This window comes from Ursus arctos, unplaced genomic scaffold, assembly GCF_023065955.2.
Source record: "Ursus arctos isolate Adak ecotype North America unplaced genomic scaffold, UrsArc2.0 scaffold_7, whole genome shotgun sequence".
NCBI lineage: Eukaryota > Metazoa > Chordata > Mammalia > Carnivora > Ursidae > Ursus > Ursus arctos.
This window is the reverse complement of record NW_026623089.1, coordinates 79,598,226-79,621,668: the sequence shown is the minus strand read 5'-3', so window position 1 is coordinate 79,621,668 and position 23,443 is coordinate 79,598,226. Positions and strand designations below refer to the sequence as shown.

Genomic DNA, 23,443 nt, shown 5'->3' with positions numbered 1-23,443 from the left:
CAGCTTTCACAGCAGAACCAAACAAGACCATTATAAAAATTAACTACTTGAACTATCTCTTGGACCCTATTACTCTCAGTGAGGAACGGTTTTAGGCACTCATTTCAGGGCTGTCACCAGAAGGTTATCCACTATGTGTCCCTATGTTAAGACCAAAAAAGATACCTTCCAAGAAGTCTTTGTGTTTAAAAAAACCACTGTAAAATGAAGTGGGGAATGAACAAATAACTCACCTGGGATTTGTTCATTTTCTGGTGTCTTGGAAGAATGTAGACAACTCTAAAGATGTGCTGTGTTACAAGAAGAGGAATGGGGTCATGGAAGATCTGGCGTGCTTGGCGGCTCCCGAATCTTCCTGCCCTACAAAACTACACACGCCCAATAGTCAGGAAGAATGTCAGGACCTCCGACCTTCAGAAGGGATGGCAGATGTTCAAACACCACCCATCTAACAGGACTCTGATATAATCATGTAGTAGCTCCTGGGCATAACATTTTTCCTAGGTAAATGTAAATATTTGCTCCCTGAGGATTTAACAGCTTAAACTTCCCTTGATGCTCATGAAAAATGTTTAAATAAAAAAAACTGGTTTAAACAAAACAATACAACCAGTGAAGTAACATCAACCCTTCACCAAAACTGTAGTAAAAATACTCCCGACTAATCTGCTCATGAATTTTCCTACTGTTACTAAACCTCTGGTTAGTATACAGAAAGCTATATACTGTATACAGTATACAGAAAGCTATAAAAAGCGGTGCTTTAAGGAAAGGTCTACGTTTCAATTTCTGTATCTTTGTTAGCATTTCTCAAAAGGATCTTTTTAATAGTCATTTGCTTTTCCTTGCGTGGAAAAGCAGGCAGTTCTCTCTTGTGAGTCAGGAGACATGACTTTTAGTCTTCGCCACTAACAAACTGTGATTCTGAACAAGTCACTAACCTCCAAGAGGGGAAATTTTTTTTTCTATTAAATACGACAAAAACAGAGAATTCTTGAAGATCCTTCCTGAATGCCAGGACAAGTCAGGACTGAGTAACAGCGCACATCAGGATGCAGTGATGGGCACAGCAGGTGAGCAGCGCAGACTCCAGGAAAAATAAAGGGAGAACCAAGGGAACCAGTCTCCCCGGGGCGGGACGGGGCGGGGGGGGGTTGGTAACCGCACAGCCCCGCAGGCCGACCCGGCTCCCCCGACCACCGCACGCAACCACCCACCGCGCACGCGCAAAGGTCCTCCCCGGAGCGCCGTCCCCTTCCGACCGGATCCGGCCACCCACCGCGCATGCGCATACACCCTCCTCCTGCGGCCTCCAGGACGGTGGCGCACGGACAGCGCGGCTCGCTCCGCGCAGGGGCCGATCACGTGGGCTCACCGACCCCTAGTCTTGATGGAGACGTCCCCATCCTGCCGTCGGGGGTCCGCGGACCTCCACACTATCGGGCACCGACCGCCTACCCCTGACATGCGTCCCCCGGGCAGCGCGGCGCACCCCTCAGCCCTCGTCCCACCGTCCCGGGCTCACCTATCGCTCCCTCGTTGTGAGGCACTGGCCCCAGAAAAGGGCAGAGACTCAGCGGCCCGGGAATCGCCTCCCACGCGAGACTTGAAGAAAACGGGGGGAAAAAAGACGGAAGTGCACGGAGGCAGAAGGCGGAACCAGGCATGCGCAGAACCAGACAGTCCGGGCAATCAGTGCTGCAAGACTGAACTCCCCTTCCCTGCTGGCTACTAGCCGTGCGAGATTGGCTGAGAGTGCAGTCTTTACCGAGCACGTGAAAGTTGGGGGCGCTTGAGATAGCTCCCCAAGCAGTCGCAGCCCGTCAGGGACTCCCCTCAAGTTACGGATTACAGCTGAGTTCCATGTGTAGCAAGGGTGCAATTTAGACACAGCTAGCTATCAGGAGAAGGGAACCTGCATGTCGAGTTCAATTTTTCAAATACTAGGAAATAGATTCCATCAAAACAATAAAAGAATGTTTAAAAAAAATAGTATCTGGGGAGCCTGGGTGGCACAGCGGTTGGGCGTCTGCCTTCGGCTCAGGGTGTGATCCTGGCGTTGTGGGATTGAGCCCCACATCAGGCTCCTCCGCTCTGAGCCTGCTTCTTCCTCTCCCACTCCCCCTGCTTGTGTTCCCTCTCTCGCTGGCTGTCTCTATCTCTGTCGAATAAATAAATAAAATATTTTAAAAAAATTAAAATAAAAATAATTGAAAAAAAGTATCTGACAGCATCAGCGATTCTCTCAGAAAATGAAAAGCCAGGGGGAGAGGGCAAGGTCAAGAAAGTTAGTTCATCAAAAATCATGAAAGCAATAAACGAAAATTGTAGATAAATCATAAAACACAGTCCAGATATATATATTCATTTACATAAACATATTCTTTCCTCTGTGACATTAAGATTACTTGAATAAATGAAGACCTATCCTTTTATAGAAAGAATATTCTTTGAAAACATTCCACTAAGAATCTCATAAACTTTTGTATATATTTTTTTCTCTTTGATTTTTGTATACCTTAATGTGTACTTTACAAAAGAATTCTCAACTTCATCTGGAATAAATAAAAATCTAAATTAACAGAAAACATTTCAAAAAGAAAAATTCCTAAAAAGTATCAATATGCGTAATACTGCTCCACTAAAAATAGTTTGGCATCTGCTTCATGGAAATAAAGCCATGATTAAGTATATTTTTTGAATGTAGTATAATAAATGTAGCATTTCAAAGCACTGAGGAAAGAATGGAATATTCCAAACAGTAATCCCTTCCCAATAATTTGGAGTAAAGTTATGTACATAGATCACACATGGTATAATTCACATGGATTCAAGATTTAAAATAAAACACTAGTTAATAAAAAAAATACAAGTGACAAGTTATGACACCAAAAACAGAAACCATAAATTTAGTATCTGATACATTATAAAAAATAACTCAGTCCTAATTTTTAAGTTAAAAGCAAATAAACCAGGAAATTATATTTTTACTATTTGAAAGAAAAGATACATTAATTTAAAAAGAGATCTTGAAATCAATAGAAAGAAAAATTTAAAACAGGCTATAGAACTAAATGCTGATATGATAATGAATGATAAATGTATATAAAATGAAAATGAATGACAAATGTATGTAGAAGTCCATTATTAGAATTGAAAAAATGCAAATGTTTTAAGTAAAAAAAGTAAGATATCATTGAGATTTAACTTTTTAAAATTTCTATACACAAAAGTTCACTCTGCTGTAATTTTATGAATTTGACAAATGTACAGATCTGTGTAACCACCACCACAGGCAAAATACAGATTTGTTTCATCACAGCCCCCCAAGTTCCTTCATGCTACCCTTTTGAAGTCACACATTCTCCCCACTCTTATCCTTTGGCAGCTACTATCTCTTTTTCATGCTTACAGTTTGCCTTTTCTGGAAAGTCACATATATTGAATCTTACCGTATGTAATCTTATGAATCTGTTATCTTTGACTTAGTACAAGACATTTAAGATTCATCAATGTTGTTTCGTGTATCAATACACTTGTTGGCTTTTATTTCCCAAGTCCTAGTTCATGGTATGAATTTACCACACTTCACTTATCTCTTCCCAAACGACCTTAATTTCCAATCTGGGGAAATTACGAATAAGTAAAATACCATTTTGAAGTATAAGACTCAAAAATATTTTTAAAAGAGTAATATGTAATTGAGAAAATACTTACTCCTAGTCACTTTTATTGAGAGTTTAATTCATGTAAACTCTCTGGAGGTTCATTTTTATCAAATTATAAAGGAATTTCAATCTGGCAATTCCATTTACACAACTACGCATGACTTTATAATAATAAAATTAATTTTCATTGATGTACATACAAGAATGTTTACACCAGAGTCCAGATGGGAAGAGAAACCACTCAGATAGATAAGGGAGGGAATTTAATAGAACGGGTTAAAGCAGGTATTTTAAAGGCATAAGTGAACACTGAGGTAACAGGGATAACAACTGCAGACAGCAGCTACCACCCCAGGGTAACATGATAGAAGTCAAAGAATTCAAACTTAGCCACTCAAGAGAGGATCCTACACTTGAGGAACTAGGATTCCACACCTGAAGCAGGGGAGATGCCTGGGTCATGCTGATATCATAGGTACTGAGAGAAGAGCCTCTCAGAACTGGAATTCAGACCTTCAGAGGGGCGCTGTTCAGTTGCTGCAGGCCTGTCAGAGGGCATGGTGGGGATAACGCCTCTGAAGGCTGTCCCACTCACCTGGTGCTGCCTGTCAGAGAGGGATCAATACGGCTACAGTGGGAGAGCAAAAAGAAGCTGGAGAGTGAGGGAACCTGCTGGGATTAGACACTAGTGATGGTTGCACAACTTTGTGAATATAGTGGAAACCACTGAATTTTCTGCTCTTAAGGGAGTGAATGTAATGATATGTGAATTATATCTCAATTTTTAAATACTTCAAAAAAAGAAGCTGTAGTGTACCACTAGTGGCCAAGGTGAAGGGCCATTGCTGGGGTGATGTTAACGAAAGCATCCTGCAAACAGGAAGAAGGAAGTTGCTCCTCCTGTAACCCTGTCCTCCAAACTTCCTGTAGGGTCTCCTAGGGGAAAGCCTAACAGGCAGCAAGGAAGAAGTGTGCAATGTGGTTTACACAGTCCCAAGCACCAATATCCCAATGCACAGTAGAGAATGCTAGGTTTAGTGCAAAGAGGCAAGAGCTAAAACTAACAGGATTCCTTAAAATTTAATTTATAAAAGCAAATACTAGAAATGAAATATTCTTGAAGTTTGTGTAAGTAAAATAAATTAAGGGTATAGTGGAACACTGTGTAACCATTAAAAGTAGTAATGTAGAGGGCACCTGGATGTGTCAGTCAGTTAAGCATCTGACACTTGATTTGATTTCACCTCAAGTTTTGATTTCATGGTCATGAGTTCAAGATCCATGTTGGGCTACACACTGGGCATGGAGACTACTAAAAAAAAAAAGGTAATGCAGAGGTATACTAACTTACATAGGGGGTTGATTACAAAATACTTCAAAATTAAGAATTTGGTTTATAAGAATATGTAAGCAAGATCACATCTTAGAAAAATATACTAGAAAGGGGTGCCTGGCTGGCTCCATCAGTAGAGCGTACGACTCTTGATATCAGGGTCATGAGTCTGAGCCCCACACTGGGAGTAAAGATTACTTAAAACAAAAGTGGGAAAAAATGTACCAGAGTGACATCAGCATGTCAGCATAAGACATTGGTTCCTCCTTTTTCTCTTCCTTTTAAACAACTAATTCAACATCCATCCATGAACAAAAATGCGTTGGTAGAAGTTGTGGAACCCAACACTATATGCCAAGGAACCCAGGGTGAGCCTCCTCCACCTGTGTACCTATTCACAGGCAGCCAGACCTTAGTAAGAACCACAGGACCAGGAGAGCCAGCAAACCACACACACACACACACACACACACACACACACACACACACACACGGGAATATTATTCAGCCATGAAAAGGGAAACCTTGCTCTTAAGGGAGCAAGAGCAATATGGATACACCTTGAGGGCATTATGCCAAATGAGGAAGTCACACAGTGACAGACAAATGTTGTATGATCTCACTTATATGTGGAATCTTTAAAAACAAAACAAAAACAACCAAAATCATAGTACAGATTGGAGGTTGCCAGAGGCAGGGTGTGGGGAGTGGGCAAAGGGAGTGAAAAGGTACAAAATGCCAGTTACAGGATAAATAAGGTTGGGGATATAATGTTTGGCATGGTAAGTATAGTTAACAATACTGCATTGTATTTTGAAAGGTGTGAGGAGAGTAGATCTTAAATTTCTCATCACAAGAAAAAAACCTGTAAAAATCTGTGATAATGGAGGTTAACTATACTTATTATGGTAATCATTATATATATATATATATATATATATATATATATATATATATATGCGCCAAATCATTATGTTGTCAACCTAATACTTACCCAATGTTATATTCCAATTATACCTTAATTTTGAAAACTACCCAAAGCCAATTATATATTCAATGCAATCCTATCAAAATTTCAATGGCATTTTTCACAAAATAGAAAAAACAATATGAAAATTTGTATGAAACCATAAAGACCATCAATAGTCAAACCAATCATGAGAAAGAACCAAGCTAGAAGCATCACACTTCCTGATTTCACGCTATACCAAAAAGTTGTAGTAATTAAATTAATACGGTATTGGCATAAAAACAGCCAGGTAGACCAATGGAACAGAATTAAGAGTCCAGAAATAGACTCATGCATATACAATGAACTAATATTTGACAAGGGATCCAGAAATGCTCAGTGCAGAAAAGACAGTCTTTTCAATAAATGATAGTAGGAAAATGAGATAACCACATGCAGAAACATGAACTTGGAGCTCTATCTTACACCACTCACAAAGGTAACTCAAAATAAGTTGAAGACTTAAACATTAAGACCTGATACCATAAAACTCCTAGAAGAAAACATAGGGAAGCAGATCCTCAACTGTGGTCTTGGTAATGACTGTTTGGACAGGACACCAAAAGCACAGCCACAAAGAAAAGAAAAATCAGTAAGTGGGACTACATTAAACTAAAAAGCTGCTACACAGCAAACAAAACAATAAAAAAAATGGAAAGGGAACCTACAGGAGAAAATATTTGCAAACCATCTATCAGATAAATACATTAACAACTCCTGTAACTCAAAAATAACAAATCCGATTTAAAAATGGCCAGAGGAGAGGTGCTTGGGTGGTTCAGTCAGTTGAGCATCCGACTCTTGATTTCTTCAGCTCATGATTTCAGGGTCATGATCTCAGGGTCACGAGATCAAGCCCTGAGTCCCACTCTATGCTTAGCAAGGAGTCTGCTTGAGATTCTCTCTCTCCCTCTCCCTTTGCCCCTCCACCCTGCTCTCTCTCTCTCTTTCTCCAAAATAAATAAATACATAGATGTTTTAAAAAATAAAAATGGGCAGAGGAATAGGCATTTTTCCAAAGCAGGTATCTACATGGCCAAGTACATGAAAAGATGCTCAATATCACTCATCAGTGATATGCAAATCAAATCCACAATGAGAGATCACCTCATACCTATTAGGATGGCTATTATCAAAGGCACAAGAAATAACATGTGCTGGCAAGGATGTGGAGAAAAGGAAACTCTGGCACACTGGTGGTAGGAATGTGTATCAGTACACCTACTATAGATAACAGTATGGAGGGTCTTCATAAAATTAGAAATAAAATTTTCATATGATCTAACAATTGCTCTTGAGGATATACACCCAAAGAAAATGAAAACAGGACACTGAAGAGATATATGCACTCCCATGTTTATTGCATTATTATTCACAATACTCAAGATATGGAAACAACCTGTGTCCATCAACAGATGAATGGATAAAGCAGGTGTGATATATATGTGTGCATGCACACACACACACACACACACACACACACACACACACACACACCAGAGTATTACTCAGCCATGAGAAAGAAGGAAATCTTGTCCACTTGCAATATGAATGGACCTTGAAGGCACCCTGGATAAAGTTTCCATGCCAAGTGAATTTTTCTCACAGACTCAGGTCCCAGCACAATGAATAGGAATCCCACCTGGAAGATTAAACTCTCTTACCTGAGCTCTCTCTTTCTGGAGCTAAATCATGGAGACAGAACCCCCAAAAGAGCTCATCTTACATCTCTGTGATCAGAATTTGTTATTCATCTCCCAAGAAGTGGGCAAAACCTGCAGGATGTCGCCATTCTCAGAAGCCATCAAAGACTATGATCCCAGGTTCAGAAGGGAGGATGAGCGGGAGCTGCATGAGGTGACACCAGCAGTCTGTGTAGGAAGTGTCACTTGACTGGAGGGACAGCTCCTGAGTCTTTCCTCATCTTTCACAACCTTGACACTTTGACAGATACTAGTTGGTTATTTTGTAGAAGGTCCCCCAATATGTGTTTGTCTGATGTTTTCTCGTGATTGGGATGATGTATGTGTGGGACAAGAATACCACTTAAGAGATGTGTAGGTCTCAGGGCATCGTATCAGGAAGTTCATCATGTTGCTATGTCTGATTACGAGACATGTTCACCACTCTGTTAAAGTTATGTCTGCCAGGGTCCTCTGCTGTAACGTTACTATTTTTCCCATTGTAATTAATTAATATCTTATTATTAGCATCTGTTAATGGATAGTGTCAGCAGTCATCATTGATGTGTGGTTTGCCTAATGATGGTTTTCTTAGTTCCTTCATTTAGATGACTTTTAAAGATTTTAAGAATTATTTTCAATTTCAGTTTGTAAATTTAAAGAAGAACAAATCACCAAATCACCCAAGAAACCTCCTATGCACTTACTTAAGAGAGGGGCTCATTCACAGGATACCAACAATTCTAAAATTCATTTAGGCTTACTAGTTAAAGTATCATTACCACATGGCAACCAGAGGTACAATCTGTACTTCATTTGGGAAGTCAGTTTTAACATTTTGTGGTTCTAGACAATTCAGAAATTGTATTATTTCAACCACAATAATAAATATCAGACTTCATGAATGTATATATGATGTTATTTAAAAATTTGAATCTTACTTTAAAATAAGATGGTACTCTTATTACATATTTTTAATGTACATATATGTGGGTTTTAAACACACTGAACTAACAGCAATGGTTACAGCAAGGAAGACTACCGATGTATAAGTGGTGAGTCCAAAGAAACTAATTAATGATTTATTTTGAAATAATTTCAAACTTCAGGAAAGTTGCAAGAACAGTAAAAAAATTCCATCTCCCATACCTAGATTCCCCAACTGTTCACATGTCACTGCATTTGCTTTGTCTCTTTCTGATCAACTATCCTCCTATTATCATTATTCTTTTCCTGAGTATAAGAGATAGAGCTGCAGACGCCATACACCACAATTCCTAAGTACGCCACTAGGCATTCTCCTAAAACAAGGACACTTTCTTACAGAACCACCGACCAAACAAGCAAGTCAGAAAATCAACCTTGACAGAACACTACTGTCAGATCCACAAACCCCACTCCAAACTCAACAACTGTCCCAACAAAGTCTTTCCTTTCTGGTCCTGGATCCCATTAGTCTGGGTCTCTCCTGTGTTTCTTCATTACCAGACTTAGGTCATGCTTTCTTGGTAGTAACCACAGAAAAGATGGATCAGTGTACCATGTCAGGGTCCACACAATGCAGATCATGGTGGTATTAGCCTGGATCATCTTGTCATTTTGGTGTCTGCTGGGTTCCCCTGCCATAATATCACCAGTATCCCCTTTGAAATTCATATTTGTGGAGATATTCTGAGATAATGCCAATAATCTGTTCCTCATCCACTCACCAATCTTAGTATCTATTAATAATCTCGTCTGAATCAATCACTACTATGATGGGTTACCAAATACTGGTTTTCTATTTTCATTATTCCTCATACATTTACTAGTAAGGAAGAGAATTCCCTTCTCCCCACTTATTTATTTCTATGTCAATATGGCTTCATGGCTTTCTGTTTTATAACATAGGTTATATTCCATTGTTACTATTCATTTTTATGCTCAAATTGTTCCAGATTTGGCCAATAGGAGCATCTTCAAGATGGCTCTTTTATGTACTTTTGCTATGCCTTCATTATTCCTTGAGCCATTCCTTGCCTTCTCTCGTAGGAAGATGTTTTAGGCTCATCTGCCTTCCCATGCCCAGGTCTGGAATCAGGCATTTACCAAGGAGTTCTGCTTCCTTTAAGTGGAAGACAGTATCTAAAAACCAAACTCTGGAAGCTAGTTCTCATTGCTACTGGAATGGAGTTGCTTTCCAGTACAAAGAGCTAGGAAATATGTGTACGGAGGACATTCATACACACACACATACACACATAGGTTTGTATACACACATATTTGCATATACACATGCATGTGTCTACATATGTACACACACATCTATTAATGTATCTATGTCTATCAAGGTATATTTATTTTAAAAATGATCAATTCCTACCAATACCTCCAATTCTGATTCAACACTTCAGGGTTCTGCTCAGTCTTCTTTCTATATTTATAAACACTTTCAACAGGGAGAAACTTGTACTTCATTTTCAATACATTCATCTTCCTCTCAGTGTAATCAATCTCCAACCATGCCAACAATTCCCTGTATCTGCAATCTCCTTAGCCGCCAACTCCCCAGTGTCCCATGTCTCTGTGATAGGAACAGCAGTACTACTCTGCTCCTCTGTGTGGAGCTCCTCTCTTCGCCTCACTGACCTGCAATGGGACTGCTGTCCCTGTGCTGGGAAGGGAAGGGAAACGAAAGGAATAGCTGTCATTTTAAAAAAGACTATATCTCAGTATTATTTGTAAAATAAAAATAAAAATGAAGAAATCACGCTATAGATTGACTGTTTATGTCTGGTATCACCTGTTCCCTCCAAAAAAATCATGTGGCAAACTACTCTCAATGTAATAATATTTGGAGGCGGGGCCTTTTGGGGGATGATTAGATCACAAGAGTGGAGCCCTCATGAATGGGGTTAGTGCCTTTACAGAAGAAACCCCAGAGAGATCCCTCACCGTGTCTGCCATGTGAGGACACAAGGACAAAACAGGCTTCTAGGAACCAGGAAGCAGGCCCTCAGCAGACACAAATTATGCCAGTGCCATGATCTTAGACTTCCCAGCCTCCAGAAGTGAGAAAGAAGTATCTGTTGCTTATAAACCACCTGTCTATGGACTTCCTCAAAGCAGCCTGAATGAACTAAGATGTATGATTAGACAACATGGGTCTACAGTTTCTACTCACCTTAAGGATGCTAGGAGGGTCCTACCCTTAGCTCCACGGGACGCTGACAGTTATTTCACTGCTATAGCCATTCATTCATACTCCCCTGGCTTAATAAGAATTAAAACTTACAATTTCTAGCACAGGCCTGACATGTCGTAAGTGTCCAATAACATACGTTTAGTCAATACACAGAGGGCACAGAGAGGGAAATTTACCTAAGGTAACCCAGCCACTCCCTCCTCCTCCTCACCAGACATTCACAACTCTTCTTCCACCCAATAGCCCAGGAACAAAATGCCTGAGCCCGGAAACAGTCATCTCAGGAGTAAAACTGGGCACCAATCTCAGCTGCCAATGCCCTCCAATTTCCTTTACTTTTCAAAAAAAGTGATCCAAAGACCCATGTGCGAGGAAGAACACAGGAGAGACATGAGTTTTAAGTACACAGTAATCAGCTCTAAGTCCTGGCTCTTCTGCTTGGGACACATGGGCTCCCTCTAGAGGAGATTCTTTGAACCAGCTTAATTTTTAACCAAGTCTCTATTTTAATTTATAGCTTAACATTATTACCTAAGTTAAAGAAACAAAGGTTAGGTGATTTATTTATCAAGTACAAACTACATTATTCTTTGGAAATAATCTTAAACTTAGAAAAAGTTTGCAACAATACTGCAAATAAACTTTCATTCTCTAAATTATTGAGAGCACGTTGTCGACATGCTATATCACGTCCAAATACTTTAGTTACAGGAATATATAATCACATTTCAAACACCAAAATCGGGAAACTAACACTAATACCTACCACCTAATCCTCAGACCCCATTCACTTTTCACCCATTCTCTGAATCATTTCCTTTACAGCCAAATGATTTAATCCAGGATCAAGCATTGTAATTGCATCTTTCTTCAGTCTCCTTCAACCTGGAACACTTTCTCAGTTTTCCTGACTTGCATGAACTTGACATGCTTGAAGATTACAAGCCATGTATTTTAAAGAGTGCACCTCAATGTGAGTTTGTTTGATGGTCCCTCCTGCTTAGACTCAGGTTATGCACTTTTGGTGGAATTCTCATTGCATCCGATTACATGGCACACAAATCCAATACTATTGAATGATACCAAATGCCAATATTATTTATGTTAACTTCAATCGCTTGACTGGGTTGGGTTGGCCGACTTTTTCCACTGCAACCACACTTAGGTTTTACCAGCTGTCATGCTTGGCCAAGAGTATATGCTTTGAGGATTGCAAGGATGGACGGCGAAGGGACATGCTTCTTCCCATTTGTTTCCTGTGGGCTTTCCATCAGCATCCTGTGCTGTCAGCACCTTAGCATCCCTGCTCCACACCCGTCAGGCATGGGGTCTTCTGAAAGCAGCAGCTAAATTCAGTTTGCTGTTTTTCTAACACTTGTACACCAGCGTCATCACATCCCATCAGAGAAACCAGTGCCAGGCAGCCAGCACTCCCTCCTCAGCCAGTACGGCCGCAACCCCGTGAGGCCCCTCCTCTGGGCTTGGATACCCACATTGATAGAATAGGTTCCTGCCGGAGGGCTGCTCTTTAGCTCTAAGAGATGCCTCTCCTGTTCCCTTTGTCTGACCAGCCGAGAGCTGGTAGCTGCTGCCTGCAGTTGTTATCTTAGTGATGCATTTGACTTTTATTTTTCCCTTCCAGATTCTTGCTATCTTCACGATATCTCAGTGTTCCCTTTTTACCATTTCAGATCCCTAGTTAAAAACTGTACACCAAGTTAACAATCCTTTGGTTTTTTAAAGATTTTATTTATTTATTTGAGAGAGAGTGAAAGCGAAAGACAGAGCCTGAATGGGGAGGGGCAGGGCAGAGAGGGAGGGAGAAGCAGACTCCCCACTGAGCTGGGAGCCCGATGTGGGACCCAATCCCAGCACCCTGGGATCATGACCTGAGCCGAAGGCAGCCACTTAACCAACTGAACCACCCAGGCGCCCAACAGTTCTTTATATCATATTGTTTCTTTTCAAATCACTACTATGGGTTCTGTCTTCTGACAACCCTGATATGTCTTACTGGAATTTAATCTCAGGAAAGGTAGAACTTATGTTTTATTCACTGTTGTACAATGCCTTCTACTTGGTGATTAATAAATACCGATCGAATCAACAAATGTTTATATTTACAGTCACTAAAACGTTTTTCTCACCGTGGGTTGAGGATTCAGCTCTACTCTGTATTAAATACACAATGTACAAAATAGTATTGTTCATAATGAAAAATTAGAAACAAGATGCCTTTCAACAGAATTAAGTTGCTTTAATAGAACGGAGTATAAGATGCTAAAAAATAACAAAAGCTACATATATAAACACGACGTAACGCAAAACCATTATGCTGGTTTTAATACAGGATAAGGCAAAGTGTGGTATCACAAAACGTCACTAGAACCACTGAAATTCACAATGAGTTTATACGCAGCGGCAAAAAGCAGAGAGTGCAGAGCAGTGACATCATCAGTGTGGGACAGCAGGGTGGTGTCCTATGGTTGGCCCATCTGGAATGTGCACCACCAGTATGATAATGGGGACAGGAACACAGGGCCTAGAAATGTAGCAGCCACACCAAAGGATAAATCTGTATACAATAAAAATGTGGTTTCAAATCAGTGAAACAGGGGTGAACGAATCAAAAGGTGAAAGATCAACTGACTCTTCATTTGGAAAAAAACAAAGTTGGATTTTTAGTTTACACCATATTTAATCAACAACAGAAAGTGGTCAGGAGATTATTCCATTTACTTTAAACACATCTGTTTCATATGTTTTAAAGACAAACCTGACAAAATACAAAGTTTTAATTTCTTGTATCAACTAAAGATGGAGGACTGTACTATGGGATGACAGACCATTTTACTTCTAATGTCCGAGTTCTAAATATAAATGTCTTCAGCTCGAATACCAGAAAACTCTGACCCAAACTGTTCAGTATCTGCAAGGCAGACAATATTATCTCCATTTTGCAGATGAGGAAACTGAGGCAGAGATTAAATCACTATATAGGTCACTCAAATAAGAAGTGACAGACATAGAACAGCTTGTCTGAAAAAACCATGTATAATTGTAGGAGGAAAAATGTGGCATTCTACCACACTAAATACAAATGCAGACAATCCTTTCCTCACTTAAATCTGCATTTCACACGTAAAACTTATATAAGCATATCCTTTGGATATGACACAAATATAAAATGGGGAAAATTTCTTCAACAGGCCCTGCTTTCAATCTGCGCAGTATAATAAGTACTAATGTTCAAGGCCAATTTTGAAAATTGACTCAGACGTGTATTATAACTAACTGTGTACTAAATCATCGCATACTTCAAGTAAATCTTTATGAGTCATTATTTGGGTCATTTACTAAAAGAACAGTTTGTTAACAATGTCTATACTGATTAACACGTGCCACCAAATAGTAGAAACACAGGACAGGTGGTATCATGCATTCAACGTTTCTTTTAAAATTTATATATCGTGGCGTAAGTATATAATGGGACAACAAGAGCATTTAGCGTCAGAAATCGTAGCGTATGTTACAAAAATTAAGCATACAGAAAGTAGCCATTAAAGAGCACACTCATATGTATAAGCCTAACAAAGCTCAGAGGCTTATTCACGTAAACACACAGTGCTGTTACTTTATTCACATAGACACTTAGTGCTGTTACTTTGATGTTTACAAAGTGCTGTTACTTTATTTACACAGGCATTTAGTGCTGTTACTTTGATGTTTACATATATTATTCACATATACACTTAGTGCTGTTACTTTGATGACTCACTTCACTTGTGCCTTCTCAAAGCTAGCTACATATTCTTTGTTGACCATGACGGTCAAATAAATATCCTTTGTTAGATTATTAATAAGATATTTAGTATTGCATCCAAAACATAAGATTATTTCCAGATGAGAATGTTTTCCTCACTTCCTAAACTGACAATTTTCTTTTATTCCCTGATAAATCTTGAAATGTTTTTCAAGTTATTAACTTGTATTCTACTCTCAAGTATCTGATGGTCAATCAGATGCAGATTCTTTGTGAAAGTTTTCCTATATTCATTTCATTTTGGGGTGTTTTAATTCGTAAATTTCAGATTTACAAAATGCTTGACTTGTTGATGAAAATTTATTAAAATGCAGGATACTGACAGCAGTTCCCCTCAAATGAATTACCTGACACATACTGTTTCTCATACCTTCATTAGATTCACAGGGTATACGAGATGAGGGATGGCTAGGATATACCATGACAACAAAAAGCCCTAAACAGCCCCCAGGGGCTGAACAAATCCAAAATTTATTTCTGGTTCATGACAAGACTTACAAGTGATGTTAGAGAAGCCAGAACTCTCCCCAGGACCCTGGTTTCTTCCAACCTGTGAATCTGTAATCTCTAATAACTAGTTCCCAAGTTACCCTGAGGATGATCTTCATTACCCTTTGATAAGGAAAGAAAAGTGGAAGTAGGAAAAATTCCAAACGAAGTCCTTTACAGGCTTGGAATTTGTACCAGAGGTCATATGCCCTCATGTGAATGCAAGGAAAGCTAGAAAATCTCGACTAGTTGTGTAACCACAAAGAGAAATGGGTATTGGGAAAAACACAGCAAGTTTCTGCTACAGAGTTTCTACCCTATGTGAATTCCTTGATGATTAGTAAGCGCTGACTTCCGGCCGAAAGTTTTTCCACATTCACAACATTTATAAGGTTTCTCTCCTGAGTGAATTCTCAGATGGGTAGTAAGGGTAGATTTATGACGAAAACTCTTACCACATTCGTTACATTCAAAGGGTTTTTCCCCTGTGTGAGTTCTCTGATGATTAATAAGAGTTGACTTTGTAAGAAAAGATTTCTCACATTCATGACACTGAAAGGGTTTCTCTCCTGTGTGAGTTCTCTGATGTACATTAATGGCTGACAAATGACGGTAAGTTTTACCACATACATTACACTGAAAGGGTCTATCTCCTGTGTGAGTTCTCTGATGTTGAGTGAGGGCTGACTTCTGGCAGAAGGTTCTCCTACATTCCTTACATTGATAGGGTTTTTCCCCTGTGTGAGTTCTTTCATGTCGAGTGAGGGATGACTTCTCATAAAAGGATTTCCCACATTCATTACATTTATAAGGTTTCTCTCCTGTGTGAATTCTCTGATGTGCATTAACGTCTGACTGCCGATAGAAAGTTTTACCACACTCATTACACTGAAAGGGCTTCTCTCCTGTGTGAGTTCTCCGATGCACATTAACTTCTGACTGCCGATAGAAAGTTTTACCACATTCATTACATTGAAAACGTTTCTCTCCTGTGTGAGTTCTCTGATGCACATTAACGTCTGCCTGCCGATAGAAGGTTTTACCACATTCATTACACTGAAAGGGTTTCTGTCCTGTGTGAATTCTCTGATGCGCATTAACATCTGACTGACGATAGAAAGTTTTACCACATTCCTTACACTGAAAGCGTTTCTCTCCTGTGTGAGTTCTCTGATGAACATTAACATCTGACTGCCGATGAAAAGATTTACCACATTCGCTACATTGAAAGGGTTTCTCTCCTGTGTGAGTTCTTTGATGTGCATGAACGTCTGACTGCCAATAGAAAGTTTTACCACATTCATTACATTGGAAGCGTTTCTCTCCTGTGTGAATTCTCTGATGTGCATTAACATCTGCTTGCCGATAGAAAGTTTTACCACATTTACTACACTGAAAGGGTTTCTCTCCTGTGTGAATTCTCTGATGTAGCTTAATGTCTGACTGCCAATGGAAAGTTTTGCCACATTCATTACATTGGAAGCGTTTCTCTCTTTTATGAATTCTCTGATGTACCTGAATGTCTGACTGGCAATGGAAAGTCTTACTGTGTTCATTATATTGGAAGTGTTTCTCTCCTGTGTGAGTTCTCTGATGTTGAGTGAAGGCTGACTTCTTGCAGAAAGTTTTTCCACATTCATTACATTCATCGGGTTTCCCCCCTGTGAATGTTGCCTCATGTCGAGTGAGAGATGACTTCTTGCAAAAGGACTTACCACATTCACTACATTTATAACGTTTCTTCCCTGTATATGTTATCTGATTGTTTGTGAGGGGTGTTTTGTGACTTGTTTTCCCATGTGAATTAAATTCACAGGGTTTCTCTACTGTGTGTATTCTCTGATGCACTGTGAGGTTTGACTTGTAGCTGAATGTTTTCCCACATTCACTACATTTGAATAGACACTCACGTCTCTCTTTTTTCTGAACTTGAGTGAAATGTGACATCCTGCTGAAATTATTTTCAATTTGATTGCCTTTGCATTGTTTTATTTCGAAGGAGACCCCATGACATTTCAAGAGAGATGACTTCTCACAGGTTTCTCCATGTCTGTTCTCTCCTCTGTCAATTTGCCTGCGTGGAATTACTGTGGTCTTTTTTCCTAAGGATTTTCCACCATCATATTTTAAAGTCTTCTCTGAAGATTGCATATTTACATGCTGAATAATACCATTCTTATGACCAAGGGCTTTCTCATATGGATTATTTTCATCAGAAATCTCTTGAGTATGAGGTTTTTCCTGCTTAATATCAAGTAATTTCTCATATACATTTAACATGTGAGGCTTTTTTCTTGAAGAATTTCTATTACTACCAACTGATATTAAAATATTTTTCAAATTCATTCCATATAAGTTATGTTTACAGGGCAATTTTCTTGAAGGAATAAAATTTGTACTCATATTAGATGATTTTCTTAAAGCATAAACTTTCTCTGAGGTCACTGTTTTGTTGTTGAATAAAACTTGTGGCACATATTTGTCTTGGTTTCTCTGCATTCTCTCTGTTAGGTAATAAGCTTTGCTGTCTTCTAGAAATGAAAATATTGAACAAACCGTAAGAATTTTGCAGTTCTAATGGAATTGGATTAATATACAAATGTCTATTATATATCTGACTTTTGGTTTCAGGATCAAAGTGCCTTTTTCCCACCCAGTTCGAGAAAACATATGTGGAAAAAGAAAGAAAAGCTATTAACACACAGACATATAATTATTCAGCACTTTATAAATAAAACATTCAAAATGGACAGAAATAACAATATAAATTCAAGAAGCAGTGAAGAGAGGATGGAAGATTTTACAGGAGTGACAGATGCAGGTAGGAGAAAAATCACAGAAAATAAGATGGGTCCAACTGAGTTAATGAAAAGTAATTGGAATCACAAGAAAAATGAGTAGACAAAGGTGTTCATGGAGAAAAATGAGAAATTAGGGACACAGACTAGGTACAATACCCTCAAACCTATATTGTTTCAGTAATACCCAAATAAGTTTTCACGCTTCCAGTCGAATTTCCCTCCTACACAATAGCAACATAATTTCTGAATGCACCAATGTGCTTACGTTTAAGGAAAGAGTCATCGGACTGTACTCTAATTCCTCTCCCAACATCCCAAAATAAAGTATAAAATAATGACAAAAAAGTAAACTTGTGCCAACACAGATCTGATGTATCGCCCTATTTTGGCTTTGATACTTTCATATTGCTCCACCGTAGCCACTCAACAGGTGAACCTACCATGATAATCACATTTATGTTCACTTACCGTTCCTTAAAATAGCATTACCCGTCCCAAAATACTAATACTTAATTTTGCTTTATCTTTCGCACCTCACATTTCCACATTTCAGGCTTCTGTTTATTACCAAAATTTAAAGATCATATTTTTCCAACCAAATCCCAGGAAATGAGTAACATTCATGTTGATTTACCATTTAAAAAGTATTGTCTACATTTGCTACCCAATGCAACAAAGTCTATCCCAAGCTAAAAAATCACTGGCCTGACCCAAGTACCACATGAAAAACTCTCCTTGATTCCAATCAACATGTGTTTATCAAATGTCTATTTCAGGTTATATACCAAAGTAAGCAAGAATAACACAATCACCATTTTCTTTGTTAGATCATACCACAGGTGTGAAAAAAGGTAGATATTATCACGTAACAGATCATTTACTTTTGTATCTTCTGAAAGACCCACTATACGCCGAGTACTGAGAGAAAGAAAAGATTACATTGGCTCAAACACTCAAAGTCTCTTTCTTGGAAGCAGACACACTTAACTTGTACTATACATTCAATGTAATAACAGTAAAAATAATGTTTTACTTATATACTAAACAATCTTTTGAGTCATTTTCACTTATTAACTCATTTAGTATCTAGTCAGGGAAAGCCCACAATGCAGAAAGGTGTGACATGGGAAAGCATACAGTATGCCTAAGTGACATTTACTGCGAGTGGAACATATGATGTTTACCGTGAGTGTAAGCAACATAAAAATAAAATTGGAGCAGCCAAATAAGGCCAGGATGCAGCAGTCAATAAAAAGTAAGTTAATTAAATTTCATGAAATAAATAATAGGGGGAGCATAGATTTATCTTGTTGGGCTACTGAAAAAAGAGATGTTCTAGGTAAACAAAAACACAAAAACACCACCATGAACAACAAAAAAACTCTAACCAACTACAATTAGGAATGGGAAAAAATTAAGTATGAGGGAATATAGTTCTTACTGATATTGACATAAGGCAAGAACACGAAAAATATTAGAAGTTTACAAAGAAGACATAAGAATACAAAAGAAAAATAAAAAGTAGTTTGTCATGTGTGCTTGATAATTTTGTTACCAATTTGTGGTTTTATCAGACAATAACTAGGGAATGTCTTATTTCCTATTTCGTAGGATTTACTGAGGGTTTTCTTTTAGCATCATATACTTCCACTTGTTTGCCAATGTTTTTTAGGCAGTAAAATAGGTCTTTTTCCCATCTTTTTTTAAAGGTACCAACAGAAGTACAACTGTAAAATTAAGAAGGCTGTACTTTTGGTACATTAATCTGATAAATATAAACTTGTAATCCTATTAATTTATAGGTAATTTGTTTAAATAGTATCAAGTACTACTATACAACATGTAACACTGAAAACATTGTTTCCTCCCTTCTCAAGAGCCAAATTTTAGATTTTATTGTCTTTCTTACTTTCATCTTTGTACCATTAAACACAAAAAAGCCAGTATTACTTGTCTGCATAAATGATATGCTTGGACCCCTAGCTTTGAACAATCAGAAAACCCGTTTACATTCCTTCTCAGGCATTACCCTTTTCTCTTCCAATTTTACCATTCATATATATATGTGTGTATATATATATATATATATATATATATATATATACACACATATATATACACCCTTTCTCTACTTCTAAAGTAGGTGCCACTAGGAAGAGATTCTTAGAAAACGTTTTAAATAACGTCCAACTCCTAAACTGACCACCTACATTATTATTTCCCCTGGCTTCCTCACTAACCTTTCTGGTACTCACTAACTCACCTGGGTAGTTCTGGTATAGAAATTCTTCCTCTAATATCCATGGCTCCTTTCCTTCTTCCAACTTGAAGATCAGCGCTGGCTTTTTAATGAGATACCCTGTAAAAGGAAAAATGACACAGAATTTGGACATGAGCTACAGCAATTCTAAAGGAGCGAGGAGACAGAATTTCTGGATCTGCACCTTGATAGGCTCATTTAAACCTTCATGAGATGTGAGAATACAAAAACTCTTCCTTGTGCTCAAAAGAGATTAACAACCTCAGACTCCTGAAGCAAAGTCTCAACAATATTAACTATAAAAGACGGAACATTTTGGTATCTAAGAAATAAAATGCATGCTACATAAAACTTGATGTGAAAATAGCTTACCCACTGAAACAAAGTTGTGGTAGTTCTCCAGCATCACATCCCTGTACAGGGTCCTCTGAGCAGGGTCCAGGTGCTGCCACTCCTCCTGGGAGAAGTCCACAGCCACATCTCCAAATGACAGTGACCCCTGGAACAGCACATTTCTGCTCAGTCTGAAGTGGTAAGAATTGCGGTTGCACAGGAAAGAAATATGGAAACAAATTCTTCCCAAGTTCACTGTTGAGAATTTATGTTACAACATGCCCAGTGTGTACATTATTTTGTATTAGGTTTTGTAGAAGAAAGAAAAGAACATTCTGCTTTTTTAATTTATTAATGCTCTATACCTGGAAATGTCCTGGGTGTTGTGAATACTAAGGGGAATAAAACACTGTTCTTGTTCTCTTGAAAGTTAAATACACAAACACGACACGCTGCAAAACTGAGAATAAGATATTACCAGAACATATTAGAATATGTAAAAAGTAAAGAAAAGAAAATGTAAAATGTATACTAGAGTCAGAAAAGAAAAGAAAAATTAACTATTTTGTATCACAACTTGTGCTTAATTGAGGAGTTAAAACTGTAGGGCCTGAAATATGATGCATAAATGTTCTTTATGATTATGAGGCAACACAACATGAACAAAATACTGAAGTCATTAGAAACACATGGGTTGACTTAGTTTCTGCCCCAGGATGTATAAAGCAAGGAAAAAAATTACTCTTGCTCCTACAATGAAAATGAGCCAGACCTACTTCAAATTCACAACTTTTATCCCCCTAATTTACAGGAGAGGCAAAATCACAAAGCACCCAAGTGCCCCAAATCTAGGAGGAGGCAATACCTGCAAGAAGAGAGAATATATGTATTTTTGCCTACCTGGGTTGGACCATAGGTAAGAAGAATTCAACCAAAATAGGGGGAATGTTAATTAATGAAAACAGAGTGTGAGCCAACACAACAGTGTGAAACCCCTTTAAACCACAGAGATGGAGGATATTTGCACCTTCTTATAGGCATTTTTCTCTTTCTTTTGGTGAAGACTTATTTATTTCAGAGAGGAGAGGAGGGTCAGGGGGAGAGTGAATCTCAAGCAGATTCCACACTGAGCACAGAGCTCCATGCAGGGCTTAATCTCATGACCCTGAGATTATGACCTCAGCCAAAGCCAAGAGTAGGATGCTCAACTGACCATGCCACCTAGGCACTCCTTTACAGGCTTTTTCTCTGTGAACCCCACTAGGCACTTACTTTACTCCTGTGGGAAGGGCAGGATTATGCACTACAGCTGGGTGGGTGGGGGGGGACAAGAAAACCAACAAGGTCACATCCCCACGACTCAAGGACCCAGGGCAGACCTAACAGCAAGGCTGTATTGGAGCAAGAGAACACATTCTGCCCAAGCTAACAAGCTTGGAATAACAAGTACCAATAGAATACTGCTGACATAAAGACAGGAGATAGATAAAAGCATGTAAAGAGACCCTCTCTGAAACACAGAGCAAAGAGAACCCTTAAAACTCAGAAATGAACAGACATAACTCTGGTAAATGAGACCGTATCTGAAAAAACAACTCTCTATAGAAAGTTGAAGCCTATGCTGCATTGAGAGTAGTAAAAGAAGAGTAACTCTCAAATTCTGCCCAACTCCTAACTAGTTAAACTTGAACCCCTGGACTAAAGGTCTAGCAGGAACTACCCATCTCCAGCAGTAAAATCTAGTTACCCCAGTTTAGAGTCTTACACAAGACGTACACATTTCAACAGAAAGTTCCAAAGCATATGAAAAGGAAAGAAACTAACAAAATACTACCAAGATACAAAGTAACCATCAGAATCACATATTACATAGTTGTTGAAACAGATTTTTAAGTAATTATAACTAATTATTAAAGACTGTAAAGTATGTAAAGACTCAAAAGGTATACAACATGCAAAATGAAATGGATAACTTCAGCAGACAGAACCAAATGGAAATCTAGAAATAAGAACACAGTAACAGATGAAAAACATCTTCAACAGGCTGATCAGCAGTGAACACAGTTAAGGAAAGAATCAATGAACTTGAAGATGGGTCAGTAAAAATTACCCAACCTGAAACTCAAAGAGAAAAAAAGTAAAAAATAGAACAGAACATTAAAAAGCTATGAATAGGGGTGCCTGTGTGTGGCTAAGCCACTTAAGAGTCTGCCTTCAGCTCAGGTCATGATCCTGGAGCCCCGGGATTGAGCCCTGTTTTGGGCTTCTTGCCAGTGGAGAGCCTGCATCTCCCTCTGACCCTCACCCCTCTCGTGCTCTCTCTTGCACATGTGCTCTCTCTCTCTCTAATAAATGAATAAAATCTTAAAAAAAAAAAAAAAGCCGTGAAAGCTGTGAAATACAATAAAATGTTCTGACATATGCATAACTGGGATCTGGGCAGGGTGTTGCGGGGAAGAACGGGACAGAAGAAACACTTTACGAAATAGTGTCTTAAAATTACCTGCAATTGGGGTGCCTGGGTGGCTAAGTCAGTTAAGAATCCAACTCTTAATTTCGGCTCAGATTGTGATCTCCGGGTTGTGGGATTGAGCCCCACATCGGGCTCCCCATTCAACAGAGTCTGTCTGAGATATTCTCTCTTCTCCCTCAGTGACCCCCGAAAGATAAATAGATAAATCTTAAAAAAAAAAATCTTTCAATTAATGACAGAAAACAAACCAAAAATCCAAGGAGCTCAACAATACCAAGCTGCATAAATGCCTCCCAAAAGCATAAAGACACACAACATATTAAAATGGCTACAGAGGGGCGCCTGGGTGGCTCAGTTGTTAAGTGTCTGCCTTCGGCTCAGGGCGTGG

At 38.8% G+C, this 23,443-nt stretch overlaps 2 protein-coding genes across 21 annotated transcripts in view; both read right to left on the bottom strand.

The window, feature by feature from the left end:
• The window catches only part of LOC130541823 (zinc finger protein 33B-like), a 56,165-nt gene extending 50,350 nt beyond the window's left edge, over positions 1 to 5,815 (bottom strand). Inside the window, exons 1-2 of one of the 5 annotated variants that reach the window (XM_057308534.1) lie at positions 1,526 to 5,815; positions 234 to 368 (exon numbers count right to left, since the gene is read on the bottom strand). Coding sequence is in view for 4 of the 5 variants with exons in the window: in XM_048219158.2 (XP_048075115.1) it covers positions 234 to 248 (15 nt within the window). In the remaining variant the exon portion in view is untranslated. Of the gene's footprint in view, positions 1 to 233; positions 369 to 941; positions 1,500 to 1,525 lie in introns of those variants that run through there. The other 4 variants (XM_048219158.2, XM_048219161.2, XM_048219160.2 and 1 more) reach the window with 4 other exon arrangements.
• Positions 5,816 to 7,346: 1,531 nt separating this feature from the next.
• The window catches only part of LOC113258953 (zinc finger protein 37A-like), a 33,316-nt gene continuing 17,219 nt past the window's right edge, over positions 7,347 to 23,443 (bottom strand). For 4 of the 16 annotated variants that reach the window (XM_048219156.2, XM_048219157.2, XM_057308525.1 and 1 more), the window contains 3 exons: positions 20,622 to 20,748; positions 20,253 to 20,348; positions 13,113 to 17,719 (listed from right to left, as the gene is read on the bottom strand). In XM_048219156.2, coding sequence (XP_048075113.1) covers positions 15,501 to 17,719; positions 20,253 to 20,348; positions 20,622 to 20,748 — 2,442 coding nt within the window. In that variant the 3' untranslated portion in view covers positions 13,113 to 15,500. Of the gene's footprint in view, positions 10,346 to 13,112; positions 17,720 to 17,898; positions 18,908 to 20,252; positions 20,349 to 20,621; positions 20,749 to 23,085; positions 23,263 to 23,443 lie in introns of those variants that run through there. The other 12 variants (XM_057308523.1, XM_057308521.1, XM_057308522.1 and 9 more) reach the window with 9 other exon arrangements.